At 44.1% G+C, this 17291-nt stretch overlaps 2 protein-coding genes and 1 long non-coding RNA gene across 18 annotated transcripts in view; 1 reads left to right on the forward strand and 2 right to left on the reverse strand.

Annotated features, from left to right (window-relative positions):
- Positions 1–9501, reverse strand: part of DMC1 (DNA meiotic recombinase 1) — a 38226-nt gene extending 28725 nt beyond the window's left edge. Inside the window, exons 1-7 of one of the 4 annotated variants that reach the window (XM_039488062.1) lie at positions 9359–9501; positions 6685–6775; positions 5982–6026; positions 4514–4660; positions 4136–4218; positions 3427–3528; positions 2195–2247 (exon numbers count right to left, since the gene is read on the reverse strand). In XM_039488062.1, the coding sequence (XP_039343996.1) occupies positions 2195–2247; positions 3427–3528; positions 4136–4218; positions 4514–4660; positions 5982–6026; positions 6685–6741 (487 nt within the window). In that variant the 5' untranslated portion in view covers positions 6742–6775; positions 9359–9501. Of the gene's footprint in view, positions 1–2194; positions 2248–3426; positions 3529–4135; positions 4219–4513; positions 4661–5981; positions 6027–6684; positions 6776–8802; positions 9162–9185; positions 9275–9358 lie in introns of those variants that run through there. The other 3 variants (XM_039488055.1, XM_039488072.1, XM_039488073.1) reach the window with 3 other exon arrangements.
- LOC120371850 lies at positions 9223–15794 on the forward strand. The gene is made up of 3 exons (XR_005584613.1): positions 9223–9407; positions 13804–13902; positions 15206–15794. It is a non-coding gene; the product is annotated as an uncharacterized LOC120371850 (long non-coding RNA).
- The window catches only part of FAM227A (family with sequence similarity 227 member A), a 63055-nt gene continuing 59410 nt past the window's right edge, over positions 13647–17291 (reverse strand). For 10 of the 13 annotated variants that reach the window (XM_039487951.1, XM_039487942.1, XM_039487996.1 and 7 more), the window contains 2 exons: positions 14637–14792; positions 13647–14091 (listed from right to left, as the gene is read on the reverse strand). In XM_039487951.1, coding sequence (XP_039343885.1) covers positions 13992–14091; positions 14637–14792 — 256 coding nt within the window. In that variant the 3' untranslated portion in view covers positions 13647–13991. Of the gene's footprint in view, positions 14092–14636; positions 14838–17291 lie in introns of all 13 variants that reach the window. The other 3 variants (XM_039488010.1, XM_039487977.1, XR_005584578.1) reach the window with 2 other exon arrangements.

Raw genomic sequence — 17291 nt, forward strand, 5'->3', positions numbered from 1 at the left:
GCCCATAGTAATATTAACTCCAAGACACTGTTGGAAAAAATGTTAGGTGTTGCTTGCTGAGGGTATTGGGTTAACTCCACTGACCAGGCTTAACTTTATTTTCAGTCAAATGGGCTCCAATATCAGAAGCCATGTGAGCAATCCCAGAACCCATTATAGCTACTGCTTTGCTCTCCAAAGTGGTTTGAGAATTGCACCATTGTAATTTACACCATATGATCACTATGGTGCAGTGTATCTACACTAGGCATCTTGTTCTGGTTGTCCATGATATATGTTGTCCACAAAGAACACCCGCTGCAAGTATTGCAGGGTCTATGGACTGTTGCATCTATCTCACAGTCCCTGGCACAGCTCCCTGGAATAAGTGAATAAGGTCCATAGAATTAAAAAAAAAAAAAGGGAGAGAAAAACATGTTACACGTTTTATAAATTTGTATTTTATATTATCTTGTTGGTTGTTCACTATTATTCTGAGGGCAGAGGTCTCAGAAAAGGTGCCTGGAATGAGCTGAAACCACCCAAATACTGCCTCATTTGCTTTTGACCAGTCCTGAAAGGAAGAGAAGTGTGGGGGCATTGTGGGTCCATGTAGAACCATAACTGCTGTTGTGCCATACGGAGCCATCTTGACAGGTGCCAAAGGCACTGCCATGAGCTGTCAAAGATATTAGTACAGTCACAGAATGCTCCAGTATACTCTTTACTGAGAGATTAATTGCATTGTGCAATGGCTACACCACACTAGTGCTTGCTGTTCCACTTGCATTGCACCAGTGAAAACCGACAACGCGGTTGGTAAATAGCCTTGCTCAGAGTTAGTACAATAATACTAATAATCCAAATGGTGGTGTGATTGCCATTCCCACTAGTGTGTAGGGTCCAGCAAACCTAGCACACATCAAGACATCTCACTGGCGACAAGAATGACGAATGTGAAACTGTTTCTCAAAAAAACACAGATAAACACTGCAATAATCATTACAATCAACCTACAAAGAATTCCATTGACTGCAGAAGTGTGTTGCACTCAAATGGAAATATTAGTATCGGTTTTAAATGGATACAATCAATTAAAATATTTTAGACCGAAGTATTTTTTTTACTTACTATTTTTACAAGTAATATCTAAGTTTGCAATAGCTAAAAGGTTTACAAAAATATTTTTTCAATTTGCTTGGTTTCTACATTTGACAGCACTTTGTCTATAGTTATTTCCCCTATTTCTCTTATACATTCAGATAGTTATTTTCCACTATCAATTGTGTGGGTCTTCTACATAGCAGATGAGAACAGAAAATCATATTTTAAAAATGTTATTTTAAATCCATAAAAATTGGTCAAGAGACTCAAGGGTGGGTGTAACACCTGAAACAAATTTTATCTCATCTTTATCTAGATTTCAAGTTGGTGGTATTACTTTGAAGACCAGGAGATAATACATTAAGACAACATGTCCAGAAAATCTTTCATCAAACCTTTCAAGCCTCAAGGACACCTTTTAAAAGGGGAAGTGTGCTGTATTTGATAAACTGTAGTTATTGCTGCTGACGTCTTTTGATCTTGGCTTACTATCTAAATCAGATATGAAGGGCACTGCATTATTTGCTTATATCTCATTGTTTGAATTACATATGTCACATCTGTGGATCTGCATACTTTATATTGCTTTACACTGTGACTTTTGCCTGTAGTAGAGCTAATGAATGACAGAAGCTGGGTGCAAATATTTACACCTCTCTTGAATTACAATAGCCTATTGTGGGCTGAACTTTACATTTTGATTCTTCCTGGAGAAGAGTATGTATCAGCAGGAAATCTCACATCAAGGTTTCATTACTGGGAAGAAATGGAGAAGCAAAATGGGGAAATGTTTCCTGAGCAACACTATTCATAATGGTATATGATACTGAACCAACGTGCCCCCAAATATGAGTGTTACCCAGCTCAACCCTCATCTGCAGCAACTGAAGAAGAACAATGGCAAAACACTGACAAAGATGGGATTATTTCTGCTTACATCAACCCTGGAAAGAGACCATCCATTATAGTTGAGCCTGAACCTCCATCTTTTCAGATCCAGCGTGATGAGAATTTGATAGAAATAATGTCACTTGCTTTAAAACCTAAACATCTGCTGCAGCGCTCTACTGATAATCCACTCAATAAAATCCATTTAATATGGTTCACTCACCTCCAAAGGCCTCTGTGATTGCCATGCTTTCAATCCCACCACCCAATAGTTTACTGGAGGGAGAGAAAGAGTTAAGCGTATTGAAATGCCCACAGTCACGAGAGTAATGTCAAAAGGGAAATCTTTGCCACTGTAAGAAAATCTCTTGTCATCCAAAAGGCCCTGCACTTAACCCATGATGTGATAGGGTGCAGGGGCACCAGATGATCCCTGGTATACAGGGTCCTAATTCTGTCTCAGCTTCCCCTTTCCCTTCTACAGGTGCTTAGGAGAAAATCTACAAAAGTGGCCATTTGGGAGATAGAAGAGAGAAAATATTTTTGAGACGATAAGGTTCCACCAACAAGTGGTCATGGGATTGATATAAACCCTGATCTATTAATTTACCACATTTTCTATTTATTTCCTGCTTATGTTTAGCCATTTTTACTTGCTTTTGCATGCACTACCCATCAAGAAAAAAAATCCAGAATGTATCTTTAAGGCACAAGTCACTGTTAAGAATAGTGTGGAGCTGCATCAGCCCAGAAATAACTCCTTTAGACCATGGGTTCTCACAACCAATTTTTTGGTGGCCTCAGTGTGCGGCCACCAACTCCTGCTGATGGCCATTCTGACGAACCTGTCTCTCTGTTCCTGCCTCCTGAGGCCCTGCAGCAAGAACCCGCCCCAGGAAAGGTGGGTGAGGAACTCACCAGTCACCTGTGGAGTCCCAGGCTCCCCATGCCCTGTCCGGACAGGAGTGGGGGAGCTACTCAGGGGAGCATCCTGGTGACTGAATGCCACAGCCACCTCCACTGACAAGAGCTGCCTCTGGCACCACACACACTGGCCCCATGTATATCCAGAGGCACTGCCTGGAACCCACAAGAAGGCTCCACAGTGCAGGGCACCAATCCCTGCTCGTGGCACCGACACAAACACTAAGGCAGTGCATCTTGCTGCCCTTGGAAACAGCTATTCAGGAGCAACAGCTAGGCACTGCAGGAGGGGCTGCTGCTTTTCCCTCTGTCCTAATCTCCGCCCATGCTTTGGAGGGTGTCGTGGCCGCAACAAAATTTGCTGGTGGCCACATTTGAGAAATGCTGTTTTAGACACAATGCTTCTTAAATCTCCCAGGCAGGCTGGGGAATGCACTTGTTACACTACCTCTTAGAAGGGTGTAAGGAGTGCTGCCTTGCATAGTCAGCTATTCTACTGTCTGGTATGAGACAGTGTGTAAAGACACCCACCTCCTCTTTGTCCCCTGTAGGATGGTAAACAAACTGGAGGTGCTTGAAGAAGCAGTCACGGCAGTTAAAACAGTATCCGGATTGTAATTGTGCCTGGCACCTCTGCAGAATACACAAAGGAGGGAAGCCTCTTTGTGCATGTGCATGCAAGAACCAAACAGTCTGCTCCTACATTTTGAGGAAGAATCCTTTCTTATTCAGATGGGGGTTTTGCTGCTGAACCATTCCACCATATTGCACATATATTGTGTCACTTCTGGGAAAGCAGATGAACTTGGGGATTTTTTTTCAGGTTTTCCTGCATAAACCTCAAGCAAAATAAACAGAGTCAGCTAGTACTTTTATTATTTAAAATTAGATTTGAGGTGCATGTTATTGACATGAAACTATCGTGTGTGAGCTTGATTAGCATACAAAAAGGTTGAGTCTACTCAGGCAAATTTAGGTCCTACTACAATTCACCAAAATTACAATTCCACAGGTGGTAGCAAGAGTGGAGATTGCAGCATAAACGGGAATCAGGCTTTTTACCAGTGTCACCACCCAACCCTACTCTGAGCAGGGTTAAATGACTCACTTCCACTTGCTTTTTTGCAAGTGCACCCACTGTGTTCTAATTGAACATTTGTTGTTTTGTGGCCAGTGGAGAAAAAGAATATGATTACTTTTTGGGCAAGGCTCCGGCAGGGTTAAGTAGAGATAAACTTACTCAAATTCCTGGCTCCCAGTGGTGATATGAAACACCATCTTCCTTTTCTCGCTGTACTCAAAGGCAGTCAAGAATCCTGGTTCCTAGGGGAACACCAAAGGAAATTATTGGTCTGATACTTAGGAAGAATGTGATATCCTCAGCCAAGATCCATTTCTCCTCATTGACCTCTCATCTGTCTGAACATGTCAAGGGCCATCATACTTGTCAGTCTGGCTGCTATTGACTATAAAGTAGTATCTCTGACTTTAGACTAATAAGCACAATCACTTGTAAGCATGATTGTTCTAATGTTTTCAGTGGAAAATGCTGCAAAGTATCTTAAAGGGGGCAGGGGGGTGTTCTAAGCTGAAAATGCTAGGTATGTGATTTGCTTACAATTAGCTTGTTGGCTGCTTCTTTGATCTTGTCCACTTTGGCCTCTGAAAGCCCCTTCACATTGCACAATGCCCGCCTCGTTGTCATCTGGATCCCTTTGACGGTACAGATTCCCACGGACTTCAGCTTTTTAATATCAGCCACATTCTGTGAAAAAAGCTCACATTCTGTGATCACTAGCTCATGTAATGCTACAACTGGAAGGTAGAGAAAGTTTTTGTAGCCCATTATATTGTACGTTCACATGTATGTTTATTTTCACTAAGAAAGAAATAGATTTAACTGCTTTGTTGTTTCTGACTGTTCTAAGTATGTCCAGGGAAGAATACACTTGCTTGTTGTCATATGTTACAGATACTCCTGGGTGGGTGGAAATGTAATGGAACAGAGGCAATGCAGCAGGTTGTAGCAGAAGGTTTAATGGACACTGCTTCAAACTGTCACCTCCAGACAAGTCCCTTCTTTGGGTAAAAACTATGAACTTGGATGTGTCACCCATTTATGCACAGGAGCTGTGTGCAAATGACACTACGGAGAATAAAGGATAACTTAATTGCTCCCACTGAGAAGCTTCTGTCTTCTCCTTGGGTTTATCTTGTGCATATTATGATGACAAGGATGGGTGAAGAAAAGCCAGTCATGAAGAACAAAAGTCTTATACATAAAGGGGTATAATAAGTACTCACTTAATATAAATCATTGAGTTATTTTTTCCAGTTTGAGAGAAGCCTACTAGTGGAGTTTACTGAACAATTTTTAACTAGTAAGAAAACTGCTCCCCATTTCACCAGCATTCTGACAACAGCATAACAAAGCCACTCACAGTATAATGCAGGAGCTAGAGAAGACATTGGCGTAATTATAGATAGTTATTGGCTGATGCAGAAATTAATCTATGGACAAATTGTCAAAAAATGCTCACCATCCAACTGCTCTCACTTAGGTACTAAAATAAGTGGCCATATTTTCAAGAGCTGCTGGGTGGTAAACACTTTTCAAAATCTGGCCCTTAATATGTAAACTATCAAAAACGAAACTTGTCCAGCCCTCCCTGGATCTCTTATGCCTGGTCTATACTAAAAAAAAATTAGGTTGACATAGCAAAATTCACACACCTGAGCATCATAATTAAGCCGACCTAATGCCCAGTGTAGATGCAGTGTAGGTTGATAGAAGAATTCTTCCATTGACATAGCTACCACCACTCATGGAGATGGAATGGCTACATCAATGAAATAACCCCGTCTATCACTGTAGGAAGCATCTACATGACAGGGGTACAGCAGCATAGCTGCAGTGTTGTAGCTGTGCTGCCGTAGCACCCATAGTGTAGATATGCTCTTACTTAGAAGTTGTTATGGGGAGAAAGTTTGTTATGCACATCACTATGGATAAGTGTTTTTTTATAACATTCCTAAATAACATCCCATGCAGAACTGTCTAGATAATATCTACTACTTATACTTACAATTCCATGTTTCTGTAACAGGTCAATATCCTGAAACAAGGATTCCTAAAGGAGGCAGGGAGAAAGACAGAATCTTAGTCATATTTTTTCACCATCTGTATCTCCCTTTGTTACCTGTCTAATTTAACATGTGTCCGTTTTAAATTGTTAGACCTGGATTGTTTTTCATAATAGTACATGTCCTAGTACCTACCAATATAGGCACAACAAAGAAAGAACCAAAAGAATTTCAGCATTTCCTGTTGTCCTCATATTGTGTAACCATCTGGAGAAACATAGTCACCAATAATGCTGAGAAACTCTACTAATGAAGCAATATCATGATACTCTTCCTTCTAACCCTCTACTATAGTGTTTCTCAACCTTTTCAGATTGAAGACCCCTTATTCAAAGTCAGATTTTTGTGATCTCCTTACATTTACTCTAAGAGTAAAACATGTACTGATAACAATAAGCCTATATAATTTATTTGGGTGTGTGTGTTTCAAGAGGTTGACAAAGAACACTTGATCTTGAAGGATAAGAGTGTGCAGGGAGCAGGGGAGCAAGATTTTCTTTGCTTTAGATTGTAATCAAATTTATCACCCTGCAACCCTCCAATTTTCTTTCATGATCCTGCACCGAAGAAACACTGTTCCACAAAAAATTATGCGTGATGCCCTCAGACAAAACGTAGACATATTTTTTCACAATCCATAAATACCTCATCATCCTGGTACCCTAGTTCTTCTTGCACCACTTGATCCTCCATGGCTTTCATTGTGAAAGAGCAGGCAATAAGGCGTCAGTCAGTACTAAAAAAGCAAACAAACACACCATCAGGGTGGAAATACATAAAGTAATTAGAAAGTACTCTTAATAGGAGTTCAATGGCATAGTGGCATCTCGATGCGCTATCACATAAGAATCCAAATTCAGATTCTAAACTTGGTCCTTCACTACATGTGCCAGCAGGGGCTGAATGTGTTGCAGAAGTGCTTAGCTCCCCAATAAAGGAGGGAGAATCTTGTTTTTCTCTCAGAAGATTCCCTCTGCCCAAATTGGCTTAGGCAAAGTTTCCCTTTCTGGAGGGAGCACTGATGTGACAAAGAGCCTTCCTGGCTAGACGAAATGGAAATAAAGGAAGAAAACTTTGGTGTAATTTCAGAGGAGTTCTTTGGAAGTAAAAATAAAATGGAATTACTTATGTTACTTTCTAATGAAAAATATTTAAATAAGTTGTTTCTGAAACATCTCCATATGGCACCACAATGTACTTCTTTCCTCTAGACCAGCCGTCGGCAACCTTTCAGAAGTGCTGTGCAGAGTCTTCATTTATTCACTCTAATTTAAGGTTTTGCATGTCAGTAATAAATTTTAACATTTTTAGAAGGTCTCTTTCTATACGTCTATAACAGGGGTAGGCAACCTATGGGCACGTGTGCCGAAGGCGGCACGCGAGCTGATTTTCAGTAGCACTCACACTGCTTGGGTCCTGGCCACCGGTCTGGGGGGCTCTGCATTTTAATTTAATTTTAAATGAAGCTGCTTAAACATTTTAAAAACCTTATTTACTTTATATACAATAATAGTTTAGTTATATATTATAGACTTATAGAAAGAGCCCTTCTAAAAACGTTAAAATTTATTACCGGCACGCAAAACCTTAACTTAGAGTGAATAAATGAAGACTCGGCACACCACTTCCAAAAGGTTGCCAACACCATAACTAAAATACTGTTGTATGTAAAGTAAATAAGGGTTTTAAAATGTTTAAGCAGCTTCATTTAAAATGAAATTAAAATGCAGAGCCCCCCAGACCGGTGGCCAGGACCCAGCAGTGTGAGTGCTACTGAAAATCAGCTTGCATGCTATCTTTGGCACGTGTGCCATAGGTTGCCTACCCCTGCTCTAGACAAATGGATGGAATCCCTGCCCAGTTATGAAAATTTAGTCATCTGTATCCATTTTTCTTTAATATATTAATAACAAAAGGTGAAGTATTTCCTGAAATAACATGAACAAGCCCCTTGCCCCCAGATACTGGAAGAAGAAAAATTAATATAAAAGGTAAAGGGCATGTTACAATCCTCTCTCTGCACTTTTTTAAAATAAATCCTCCCTTCCCTGTCCTGAAATGCACATAATCCTGCATTCCTTGCATTCCAAAGGGCAAGGGGACTGCTCCCCTTTGGGGAAATAGCAATTCAAAATTGGCAGAGTAGGCAAAGCCACGGCTGTACCTTCCTATTGGTCAGCAAGGGATGTAGGGGGAACTATACCACCCCCTATTAAGGTTTCAGAGTAGCAGCCGTGTTAGTCTGTATCCGCAAAAAGAACAGGAGTACTTGTGGCACCGTCTTTAAGGTGCCACAAGTACTCCTGTTCTTTTTGCACACCCTATTAAGAGGTGTAGCAGTGTAGACACTCCCCTGTTCTCTGGGGAGCCTTCCAGTGCTCCTGCTGTGGTAACGTGGCTCTGCCCCACAGCCAGCTTGGAGTTATACCTAAAAATCTTATACAGACCAACTAAAAAAAAATCAGGCACAAATGCACCCAGAGGCGTATATGTTCTGTCTTTACGTGTGTGTGACATGTATTATTGTTTGTCTTGCACAACGAGAGGAGGGTTCCAAGCACACAGGACATGGAACAGGGCTGGAGACGGGAGATAAAGGGTTGACACAGAACGTGGGGCTGCGCATGGGGTTGGGGAAGCCTTGAGAAGGAAAAAGTATGAATCCTTCTGTATTACTCCAACCCTAACCAGAGTTACTGCCCTGCTGTATTTATTTCTACACCTCCCAAGATACTGTTAAAGAAATAAAGGGGCAAATCCTACTTGTCTTCTCGGGGTTTGTTTACACATTACAGAAGCTGTGCCACCACAGTACTGAAATGTAGATGCTTCCTACGACAATGGAAAGGGGTTTCTCCACTGCTGTACTTAATCCACCTCTCCCAGAGGCCGCACCGGGGTCGATGGAAGAACAGCGGGGGTTAGGTCGACCTAACTACACCATGACTCTAGCTACACAGCGCCGAGCGCCCTAGCCAATGTTCAGTGAGCCCGGGACTCTGCCGAGCAGACGCCTCAGCTGCGCTATTTGTCTGTGCGGGGCAAACTGGCTCTGGCCGGCGTGGCGAGATAGGGCCGGAAGCGACGCCCACTGAACTAGCCGCTCTCAGCCCCGCGGCAGCAGACGGGACTCATCCCCCGCTCACCCCAAGCGCAGCCCCCGCCGCCTCAGAGATCATCCGCCCCGCCCGAGCCCGGCCCGGCCCGGCCGTTATTCGCTGTTCGTTGCCAGGGCCGAGCTCGAGTCACCTCCCCTTTCCCGCCTCAAAACTCCCGCTAAAAAGGGCTGACACGGAACTGAAGAGGCGGCGGCGGTTACCCGAACGCGCGCGTACGCAGACTCCGAGCCGCCTGGCGCAGGCGCACTGGTAAGTATCCGACGCCCACAGCTGTCTGCGGCGGGCGAACGGACCGTACCACCTCGATGGAAGAGGGTTAGGACTCTACCACGGGGGAGAGGGGAAGGCCGGGAACCGGTAGAACGTTATTCTGTATAAGGGCATGCGTTAAAGTACGTCCTCTCCCCTGGGCTCTACTCATTAATGGAACGATCCATATTCAGCGCCCCTGTGAGAGTTTCGAGATATGAACCGGTATCAGATGTCGGGTCTCCCTTCCCCAGCCCGGAATGGTAGTGTCGGACTCGCGAACTGCCACGCGGGGGGAGGAGCTAGACTGTACCATGTCAGGGGAGGGGTGAGTGCGACATTCATTCTCTGCCTCACCGAGGCCTCGCCCGTGCGAAGCCGGGGGGTGACGCTGCGCCCCCCAGCGGTGCCAGGAGGCGCTCGGAGCCCGGGCGGGGCTGGCGGCGGGGTTACAAATCCCGCCTGGGCTGAGGCTCGGCGCTGCAGCCGGGGGGGGCTGCCTGTAGGGGCCTTTGGAGCCTCCCCGTGCCAGGGGCTGACCTGGCAACGCGGCAGCCCCAGGGCTCCGTTCGGTTCCGGCGGCCTGTCCGGGGCTGCCGATGGGCGAGGGAGGAGGCGCTACCCCAATGCCACCGTGGGGCCCGCGTGTATTGCTGCTGCTGCCCGGCGCGGTGCCTGGGCCGGGTCATTTCTCCCCTGCTGGGGCACCCGCGTGTGACAGCCCCAGTCTGGCAAACAGCGGCGGGGGTGAGACTTGTGACACAACCAACCCTGCCACGTCCTAGTCACTTCCCGAGAAGAGGCGCTTTTGAGGCGCTGTGGTGGTGCAGCCCTGTTGGTCCCAGGGTGTGTGAGACACAAGGTGGGCGAGGTAAGAGCTTGTATTGGATCAACTTCTGAGGGTGAAAGAGGAGACAAGCTTTCCCGCTGGCTCCTCTTGAGACCTTCAGCTCTGGTGTTGATGGAAAGCTCTTCTTCTCTTTCATCAGTAGAAGTTGGTCCAGTAAAAGATATTCTCACTCACCTTGTCCCTCTTTTAAGGAAACTCATTTCATCAGGCCAGAGGGCCACTTCTCCACCCTTCCTCCTAACCAGCTGCTTTTCCAGCTTCTCAAATGGGAATTATCTTGGTTGATATTTTCATACAGGAACTTCTGACAGGCCTGCTTGCTGCTCATTTGCTGGTGGAAGGCCCAGACATCTTGCATTGGCACATACATTTATATTTAAAATTGCATAAAGCCCTATTTATATGTAACATGCATAGTACATTTAAATTGCTTTTTGTCTTCAAAGCATTTTAATAAACAATCTTCAGTACCCTTGTGAAGCAGGCAGGTATTATCTTGATTTTACAGATCAGCAAATCGAAGAAGAAAAAAGAGCCAGTTGCTGGGTGCTTCAATTTTTGGTTCCCAACTTGAGACATCTTAGACCCATAGGCATAGTTTGACTTCTATATTTGGGGGGATAACTCCAGTCAGGCCAATAGGGGAGTAAATCCCACAGTTGCCTGAGGCTTGCAGTTTGGGGGACAACACCCCCACACCCCAAACCACACCCATGCTTAGACCTGGTTTTCAAAGGTGCTTTCTCCAAATAAGGGTCATCATAGTTCCAAATTAGGCAGCCAAAAATTGACATTGAAAATTATACACCATGTCTGACCATGTTGATGTAAGTAACTTGTATAAGGTCACAAAAGGCAGAATCTGAGGTAATCACATGTGTGATCCATCAGCTCATCCTGCCTCTTCATACTGTCAAAGCAGTTACAAACATTGTACTCTTACCTGCCTGGATAAATGAACAGAAATTACTTGTTCAAGTTCAGCTTCAAGACTGCAGTTAATGTTGGTTCACTGTAATTCCATAAAATATATCCCTACCACTACAGGTGTGATCAATGAAGGGAGGGGGGAGTTTGCTCCCTTTTATAAACACCCAGCCAGCCAATTAGCTACAAAATCCCTGTTAATAGCTGTTCTCTACTTGCTTTACCTGTAAAGCAGTGGTTCCCAACCTTTTTGGCTGGCAGGTGCCAGCCGAAGGACCACTGCAGTGGTGGAGCACCCCCCGAAATGCCGCCGAATTTCGGCAGCATTTCGGCGGCGATGCCTCTCGATGATGTCGCTTGCCGTCGACAAGCGATGTCACCGAGAGGTGTCCCCGCCGAAATTCGGAAGCAATGCCTCTCGATGACGTCACTTGTCGGCGACAAGCGGCGTCATCGAGAGACATCCCCGTGAAAATGCTGCTGCGGCATTTTGGCGGGTGCTCTCCCAGGGGCCAGGACGCGGGCGCATTAAGATGCCCCCGTGGGCGCTATGGCACCTGCGGGCACTGCGTTGGGGACTCCTACTGTAAAGGGTTTAAAAAGCCCATAGGTAAAAGGAAGGGAGTGGGGCACATGACCAAAAGAGCCAATGGGATGGCTAGAACTTTTTAAAATGGGGGGGGGCTTTCCCGCTGTCTGTCTATTGTTCTCCGGAGAGAGGGGACAGAACCGAAACTATGCTGTAAAAAGCGTTAAGCCAGGTATGAAAAATAATCAGATCATGCCTAGAAACTACTTACTGAAATCCTATATATGTAAGTAGATCAGGAAATATCTAGGAAGATGCAATTAGGTTTATTTCTTTGTGGCTTGTGGACTCCTCTGTGCTAATACCCAAATGGTTTTGTTTTGCTTGTAACCATTAAGCTTGATGCTTAATTATTATATTTGCTCTTTTTAAATCTAGCAATAGCCTAAGTTCTAGCTGTATTTTCTTTCTTTTTGTTTTTAATAAAGTTTTACCTTTTTTAAGAACAGAACAGGATTGGGTTTTTGTGTCCTAAGAGGTTTGTGCATATGTTGTTTAATTAGCTGGTGGCAACAGCTGATTTCCTTTGTTTTCTTTCTCAGCTCTTCCCTGGAGGGGTGGTGGTGAAAGGCCTTGAGGGTACCCCACAGGGAGGAATCCCACGTGTGCCTTCCTGGGTTCAAAGAGTTCTTTTTGCATTTGGTTGATGGCAGCATCTACCCCACCAAGGTCAGGGAGAAATTGTAACCTTTGGAGTTTAATACAAGCCTGGAGTGGGCAGTATTAATTTTTAGAATCCTTGTAGGCCCCCACCTTCTGCACTTGAAGTCCCAGAATGGGGAATCAGCCTTGACAACAGGAAAGGAATGGCTGTATATCAAAGCTGCTGGCTTTAGTTGTGGTGAGATTTTTGAAACCACCTGAGTAGAAAGAGTACAAATCCCAATGACTTTCAAGGTACTTTTTGAAAATACCACCCTCGGTCCCCAAGGGTGTAAGAGTGCATGTAGGCATTTCTAATATTTGCCATGTGAGAAAATGAAACATGGAAAGGCAAATTGTGATCATCTTCCTCAGTGGGAGTGTGTGGGTGCTCAGCACTTTTGAAAATCAAGCCATATATTTAGGTACCTGAATGTGGGTTTAGGAGCCTAAGGCTGCAGCTACACACAGAGCTCTTGTGGAATAAGCTATTCCCCATATGCACACTTCCAGAATAAAAGTGACTTTATTTTGAAATAACTACTTTATTCCAGAAAGAAGTGAGCTATGTGAGCAGTTGCATCCGACAAAGTGGATATTCACCCACGAAAGCTCATGCTCCAATATGTCTGTTAGTCTAAGGTGCCACAGGACTCTTTGCTGCTTTTATGTGAGCAGTGTGTCCATGTGGGGGAATTACTGTATTTTGGAATAGCTAAATTATACCAGTAAAACTGGTATTTTTCTGTGTAGACAAGGCCTAGCTTTAGCCTCCTATTTTAAAAAAAAAATTGGCCCATTTTCCTGTTTATAGACAGGCTCTTCCAGGAGGCAGATGAGTGGACCAAGCTGGAAAGGCTACCACTCATCCCAAAGTGCTGCTAAAATGATAATGTTGATACATAGAACTTAAACTTTACATCTTCCAAGTGCTATGCAATCCTTAACTAAGCTTCACACCACCTATCTATGGTAGATAAAATATTCCTATTTTATACAATGGAAAACTGAGACACAAGGCTGGATTCATTGCAGGTTTCACCAGCACAGAGCGCCTCCTGTCTGGGAGGGTCTGCAGCTGGCCAGCACAGCTCCACTACTATATATTGTTGGCAAGGGGATGCACTGAGTCTGAACTACATTGGCTTGGTCCCAAGCTGAAAGGCAGTTCAGATAAAACAAGGAGCAACTCAAATCTTTGGCAAAGAAGCAAACTATGAAACTATTAAAAAAATATTCAGGTGACTTTTCATTCTCATATATTACTTCCATTCTTGCAATGTTATGAGATTTTTCCAGCCCAGTTTTACAGATCAATGAGGTTAGAAATCAATCAAACTTTTAAACTCAGAGTACTTCTGTGAACTGATTCTTCATATTTTTTTCAGGTTTGTCTGTTCCTAATTGGTGGAGAAAGCTCTAGGGTGGGCTGCCCAAAATACACGGTTAAGATGCATATGAAGGTCTGAATGGACATTTATGTCAATGTACGTTGGGGGAAATCATGAATTCTGGGTTGTTCAGGGTGCTGTTTGACTTATGGTTGTTTCTGGATGAAGACACTTCTGACAAGACTTCAAGTCTTGTCAGAACTGAAGAGTACATCCAGGCGAGGGGTCAGCAATTGGTTCAGCTTCTTCATCTCTCTTTTCTCTGACAGCAATTGCTTCTCTTTTCTGTGGAGTGAGGAGGCCAGGGAGATAGAGAGAAAGAAAAGCAATATAAACTGTTCAATGGTATTTAAGTATTAAGGATAGAAAAGATTTCTTAAATCACCAAGCGCAATCAAAAGGAAGTTTAGGAGTAGATTTCTTCACCACTTTGGAATTGACATTAGCTAACCCCTGTATTCCCAAATCCATAAACACTGAAAGCTCTGCATTCCACACCTCCTCCAAACTCACTTTCTTAAATCACCCTGTTACCCTCACCAAAATTCATGATCTCCCTTCCAAAACACACTATATTCTTAAATTCCTTTGGATGAGCATTGGCTCACAGATTCCACCTCAAGCAACGTCAGAAAAACCACCACACTGCATCTCTGTACCCCCCTGGAATAACTAGCTACACAAAGCCATCCCCATATTTCCTCATGCCCCAAAATGCCTCTGGAATCAACGTCAGGTAACAGGTTTTGCAGGTGGCAGACAAGGAAATCACCAGTTGGGTTCAGATCATCACAGAATATGGTAGAATGAAACTACACTCATTTTTGTACCTGAGGAATTCTTGCTTCTCCTTCCACTGGTGCTGGTCAAAATCTTTCATTTCTCTGCAGTGTCTCTGGTGCACTCTTTTGAAGGCATTGTCCAGATGGCGAATATTATTGAAACTTTGTCGGATCACATCTGCATAGGTTGGGGTGGACTCCGTAGTTTGAAACGTAAAAGAAAAAAATATTGTCTTTGTTTTTTCTTTGCTAAAGGACATATGAGAGGAACAATAGGGGATGCATAAGTTAGTATTGAGATGAATTGGTAGAGCTGTAGCAGGCAGGGGATGGGGGGCTCAGGACTGGAATAGCACAGGAAATTTACGGTCAGGATTGGGGCATACTGGTAGAGCTTTATATCAGGGAAGTTAGGATTAGAATAGCAGGGGATCTTCATGGTTAGGATCAAAGGAGCAAGGGTGGTAAAGGCTGAGCCTTCTGTCACACCCCAAGGTCCCCTCCCTCGGAGTCCCTTGGGAAGGCAGATCAGCATTGTGTATTGCTAATGCTGTTGCTAGCATCGCAAAGCATTTTGGGGAGGGTCAAAGGTGTGTGAGTGGAAGTTTTCTTTGCAGGTACGAGAGGCCGAGGGGGGGAGAGAAAGAAGAAAACAGAGAACGGGTTAATTCAACACTGGCTAGCTGCTACCTGCCAAGACAGAAGGGGGGAAGTCCAACCACCCCAACCAGCCGTGACAAGAGAAGAACTAAGCCGAGACACAGAGCTGCAGAGATAACAGCAAGAACAGTGAGAGTGAATGAAATGGCAACAGCAAAGGCCAACAGAAAGGAAAACAGTCTCCGGAGCCGGGAAACCAGGGAGGCCACAGCAAGCCTGTTTGGACTGGTACAAAGAGTACCAGGAACAGAGGGCCCTGAATGAAAACCCCCACCCCAAGGAGCCCAGGATTAAAAACCCTCCTGAGAGCTGAAGCAACTCGGAGAGCACAGCAGATCCTTGGATGGCCTGGGCCCAGAACAGCATTCCCGTCCACCTTCCCCCCAACTCTTCTTCTGACGTTACACCCAGACTTGGCCAGTCTGGGTCGTGCATGTGCGAGTATGAAGGTGGGTTAGGGCTTGGGGCATTAACACTTTCTTTCATCCTCTGAGTGACATGGGAGTGTTCCCAGCACTCTCTGCTGTTATTTTATTATTTTATCAATAAAGCTTTAAAATTTAGACACTTGGTGTGCCTCATCATCTCCTCCCCAAAAATATCCTGGGGCCCCAGCCTGATCAACTGTGGCCCCAGGCAGATTGGTAATATAAATCTGTCACTGTCAAGGTTTCCTCCCCCACTCTGAACTTTAGGGTACAGATGTGGGGACCTGTATGGACCCTTCTAAGCTTAATTACTAGCTTAGATCTGGTAACGCTGCCACCAGCCAGAAATCGGTGTCTGGCACACTTTCTGTCCCCCCAAAACTGTCCCTGGGGAACACAGATCCAAACCCCTTGGATCTAAAACAAGGAGAAATTAACCATCCCCCCCCTCCTTTCCCCAACCAACTCCTGGTGAGTCCAGACCCAATTCCCTTGGATCTTAAAACAAGGAAAAAAATCAATCAGGTTCTTAAAAAAGAAAGCTTTTAATTAAAGAAAAAGAAAGGTAAAAATCATCTCTGTAAAATCAGGATGGAAAATACTTTACAGGGTACTTAGATTTATATAGCCCAGAGAAAACCCCCTCTAGCCTCAGGTTCAAAGTTACAGCGAACAGAGGTAAAATCCTCTCAGCAAAAAGGAACATTTACAGGTTGAGAAAACAAACGTAAGACTAACACGCCTTGCCTGTGCTACTTACAAGTTTGAAACATGAGTGATTCAGAAAGATTTGGAGAGCCTGGATTGATGTCTGATCCCTCTCAGTCCCGAGAACGAACAACCCCCAAAACAAAGAGCACAAAACAAAGAACTCCCTCCACCAAGATTTGAAAGTATCTTGTCCCCCTATTGGTCCTCTGGTCAGGTGTCAGCCAGGTTTACTGAGCTTCTAACCCTTTACAGGTAAAAGAGACATTAACCCTTATCTATCTGTTTATGACAGTCACACTCCCTCCTGGCATTGCTCCCTTAATTTTTATGAGCACTCAAACTCCCAGTAGAAAAATATTTGCATTTTAACCCCAATCTAATTTTAGACAGCATTTTATCTCCCATTTTATTCAGGTGCTCCTTTCCACATTTGTTTTCTTAGACTCTCATTAACAGAATAGGAAGGTTGTCATCTTGTCTCTGTTCAATGCAAAGCAATTCCCTTGACGGTTACCACCAGTATGGTTATACATCAGCCAGCTGGTGTGGAGCCAATCTATAAATGTGTTCTTATACCACCTCTTCCTCAATCTGGTCTCTGGCAGTTTGAAGTCATAATCAACTTAAGGTCTGGTCCTGCAACTGAACAAAGTTCTGCAGCCACACAGACTAAGCCAGCAATTCACTGACTGGGGAAGGAGAGTAAGCAGACTTTGACCTTTCTCTGTTTTCCTCACTGAAGTGTATAAGAGGGTGTTATAAACGTGATAAAGGGGCTACGGCTGGTTTATGAAGAGAGATTAAAATAACTAAATAAGTATAATTTGGCTAAACAACGTCTAGGGGTATAGGAAAGGGATGTCAGTCTCATCTACAATAATATGAAGGGCATAAACACAAAAGA

This window comes from Mauremys reevesii, linkage group 1 (genome assembly GCF_016161935.1).
Source record: "Mauremys reevesii isolate NIE-2019 linkage group 1, ASM1616193v1, whole genome shotgun sequence".
Lineage (NCBI taxonomy): Eukaryota > Metazoa > Chordata > Testudines > Geoemydidae > Mauremys > Mauremys reevesii.